Below are 4136 nucleotides of genomic sequence, written 5' to 3' on the forward strand. Positions count from 1 at the left end.
AGGTTGAGAACTGCTGGTCTTGAGTTTTATAGTACCCCCACTACAGAAGAAATGAATGCCACACATGTTACAAAGAGTTCTTTATTGTCGGCTAGTGCAAGCGATCAGAAGCAGAAATGTAAGGCAGGGTGGTAGGCAGTGGGGTTCTCTCTTGGAAGGAGGTGGGGGAGGTTGTCCCTTCCTAACATTGGGGGCGCCTGCACATCCCAGCAGATCTCTTTGTATCTTGGCATCCATGTGGCCTGGTTACAAAGAAGGGTGGACTTCAGAGTGGTCATACCAGATGCAGCTTCTGACCAACACTTCCAACCTCCCGCATGATCGTAGTAAACATGACCGAATCCTCATGAGCCTAACCCCAAATCTCACTCATTTAGGAAACTTACTGTGCTTTTGTAAGTGGAGTCACAACCAGAGAATGAAGGTGGGGTTGAGAATATATGGTTAAGGAGAGCGTTAGCACACCACCTCGCGTTTAAAGAAAACAATGGTCTTGGCCCTTGATCCCCCTATCATACTATTCCATAGCACAGTCCCACTGAGAAGAGCTATTCAATCACTACCACTACCAAGTTTAGAACATGTTCATTCTGGTTACTCGTGATTATTAGTAATTGTTTTTTAGTCCTGGCAAAATATAAACAAGGCAAGAGTCTCTGAATCAACATCGTCTGCATGTGTTTAATTCAGTGCCATGGATGATACTCTGTGTATTGTACAATCATTATTAACATCCTTTTCTCAGTTATTCCACTACCATTAACATAAACTCAATGTACCCTATGCAAAACTCTTTCTACTTCACCTATGGTGACCATTGGTCTACTTTGGTTTATTATTTTTAGTAATTTTCTTGATAATAACTTCACGTATCACACAACTCCATGATTAAAAAGACTTGTGGAAGCATGATAAAAATCAGTCCTAGTCCTCCATCCCCACTGCCTCTTTCACTGCTTGCTCCCCGATTCCCCTCCAGCTCCCCACATGCTGTCCCTGGTAAATCATTGCATCAGTTATTATCTCTATGCATCCACTCCGCACATGCTTCATAAACTGGGAGACCCAATAGCAACAGTAGGAAAAAATTAAACGAAACAGAAATAAGGGGGGGGGGACACAAATTCAAGAGAAAGAAAATACCAGTACTATTACAAGAGGCAGAAGAGGGAGCTTTGTCGTGGAACAAGCCAGGAATACTTAAGCCTAGAACAAGTTCAGGTTGGGTCAAGAGGGAGGTCATCTGACCCACTATCCTACCTTACAATGGTTCCATCCACCACCATCAAGTTTGCAATGATCTGTCTGATAAACTGTTCCCATCCCTTGCCTGTGGCCAGAGGGCATCTGCCAAAGGCTTCATCTGACTAGCTACTCTGCTCATGGATTTGGGGCTTCCACTGTCCCCATAGCCTTCTACAAACTATGGGTGGTCACAACTGAAGCACTCCGACTGTCCCCTTCATCCTATTTGGATCTTGTTACCTTGTGACATCATGGCTTGAAATCAATGATGATTGCATCAGACCCATTCCGACTATGAGAGGAAAGCAAACGTATGGAGTGGGGCCTGCTCATCGGCAGGGTCAGGGTCAGGTCCTGCATGACCTGTTCAAGAGTTCCTTCATGCAGAGTATCTTGGGGTTCCACATAGCAATGGGGAGGGACAGGGAGCTCCAGAAAGGAAAACTGGCACCGTGGTATGGTGTGATGCATCAGGGACAACAGGACGTCCCCGGAGACTGGGTTCCCGCACAATGCCAAGGACTTGAGCTGGGTGCACTGACCCAGAGCAGGCTTCAACGCCATGAGCTCAGGGTCCTTGATGCCACAAGAATCTAAGGCCAAGTTGGTCAACGTGGCTGACAACCTTCCTATCAGGCCTGGGAGGAAGGCAAAACTTATGTCTTCACCGAAGACACCACTCAAATCCAGGGACTGCAGTTGGCTGGTGCAAGGACTGCAGGACAGGTATGTCAAGTCAGAGTCCATCAGCATGCATTGTTTGATGGTGAGGTACTTCAGGGGTGTCTTCAAGCATTTGAACAGCTGTGGGAGGTGGCCATGGAGAAAGACACCATCCAGGATGAGGTGCTCTACCTGATGTAGATGGAGGAAGGTAGAGGTAAATTCGGCAAGGAGCTTCTCCACCCCTTCCTGCATGCATAACCCCAAGCAATCCAGGGAGATTCCAGAGAAAGAGACTGTGTGCAGGTGAACCATCCGGGCCAGGTACGGAGCAAACCAGTTGAGGTCATGCAGGTCCCAGGGGCCACGCACTTCCACATCCCAGACGGAGTCCAGCCGCACCATTTCTAGGATCTCCTCAACAACGGAAAATTTGGGCATATCCCCAACAAACTCCACCTTTCTGCAGTACAGGGGAGGCAGAGCCTTTCCCTGCTTGATGATTTTACTGAGGAGGGTGAGGAATTCATCCGTGTTTTCTCCCTGAAAGCACAGGTCTAGGAGCACCTTCACAGGGGGCAGGAGCTGATGCTTCTCCTGTGACCTGGATCTGCCCTCTTTGGGAGTCTGAGTACTGGGCTGGGTGGCCGCAGGCTCCTCTAATGAGGTCGGAGAGCCATCGGATTGGGTTGCAAGCCACGTATTCCAGATCTTGGTGCCACTGTTCAGCCGTAAATCCAGTTGATTCAGTTTGCATCTCTTGGGTCTTACCTTGTGGGCAAGCAGCATCTCAAGACCATCGAGTGCTGCCTCTAACATGTCATAGAGAGACTCGCAATCCTCCATCAGCATCCCCAGACGGAGATAGGTGAAGGGCCAGGAAAACACCATGGCCTTCACTGTCTCTCTGTGCCCACCCTGAAAGGCTGCTGTGAACAAGGGACGGAAGATATCTACAGGCAGCCACTCCAGAGCATCAATGGTTGAGGCTTCATCCTGGAGCACACTCTGGATGGCAAGGTCCAGGAGACTGGGAGGGGTCATGCTGCTCATGATCAAAATGCTTCCAAAGGAATCCTGACCTGTGAATGGAAACAGGAGTCTGTTGGTTGACTACTGGCAGAGCCTGGTTTGTTATGCTAGCCCTCCAAAATCTGGATCCCGCTCTGTCCCCTTATCTACTCACAGGGGAGCTTTCTGGCTACTCCTCTTAGCAACTCACTGTGATAGAGGCTGGCAAGGTCCACAAGGGGCTCAGATTTCAAAGTGGATTCTTCTTTTCTCTCAAGGTGGTCCAGGAGTTGTGGAATCCAAGATGAGCAGGTCCTATGGCAGGCAGTGATCTCAGCAGCTGGAGACAGGGACCTAGTACCTGGGGAGGTTGATGAATCAAAATTAACTAGGAAAGATGGTGGTGGCTGCCTCATGGCCTGTAGGTCTGATGAAAGGCACAATATAATAAACTACAGATCACTCCTTTGTTGGGGGGTGGGGAATGATGGGGGGAACAACAACCCTCTGCTCATTGGCTGCTGACAACAAATGGTTTAGCCTTTTTGGATTGTTATCTGGGCAGCTCATTCCCTAGAGATCAAATTCTGGGGCCTTAAGTAGGTTCTGGCTCCTGGTGAGCCCACCCAGGAGATTAGAACTGCCCCTGTGGGGGTCTGAGCAGAGTAGAGAGCTTCAGCTTTGCCTCAAAGCATGGTTAGTTTTACTGACCTTGTGGTTACCCTCCCAAAGCTTAACCCACTATTGTGCCTGGGCTCCTTATCTTATTTGTCTTTCAGAACACTGAGGACCAGCAAACTCATGTGGAAACATAGGGCCCATATGTCTCCAGGCAGGCAGTTATGCTGCCACCCTAGTACCAAGACGAAGTGGAAATAACTGCCTTTCCTGTGAGGGGTGCGAGATTAAGGCCAGTTTTGCTGTCTTCCCTCTTATGTGGCTTACAGACTTTGGTCTCTGTGTATACTTCCTGATATTTCTACTGCTAGCATGACTGCTGGCACTGGGCCTGGTAGCCACTGCACCTTCTGATCAGGCTGAAATGCAAAGGTGACTCTAAGCTTCTACATATGTGTAGAAGAAATTCTTACTGTCTAACTTCTTCTATCTGTGTGTAGAAGAACTTCTTACCGGCCAACTTCATATTGGAGAATACCTGTGTGCCTGGGGGAGGGGGAGGGGCTCTTATTTTTACTCTGTTGTCCCACGTGACTTAA

At 48.6% G+C, this 4136-nt stretch overlaps 1 protein-coding gene across 1 annotated transcript; it reads right to left on the reverse strand.

The window, feature by feature from the left end:
- Window positions 1-1494: 1494 nt before the first annotated feature.
- On the reverse strand, window positions 1495-2952 carry LOC142433164 (melanoma antigen preferentially expressed in tumors-like). The gene has a single exon (XM_075538287.1). It carries the CDS (start codon window positions 2950-2952, stop codon window positions 1495-1497), a length of 1458 nt encoding a protein of 485 aa, XP_075394402.1.
- Window positions 2953-4136: the final 1184 nt, after the last annotated feature.

Source organism: Tenrec ecaudatus, chromosome X (genome assembly GCF_050624435.1).
Source record: "Tenrec ecaudatus isolate mTenEca1 chromosome X, mTenEca1.hap1, whole genome shotgun sequence".
NCBI lineage: Eukaryota > Metazoa > Chordata > Mammalia > Afrosoricida > Tenrecidae > Tenrec > Tenrec ecaudatus.

Excerpts from the sequence above, each read along its gene's own strand:
- LOC142433164 (XM_075538287.1), bottom strand. The coding sequence starts at position 2,952 with ATGACCCCTCCCAGTCTCCTGGACCTTGCCATCCAGAGTGTGCTCCAG.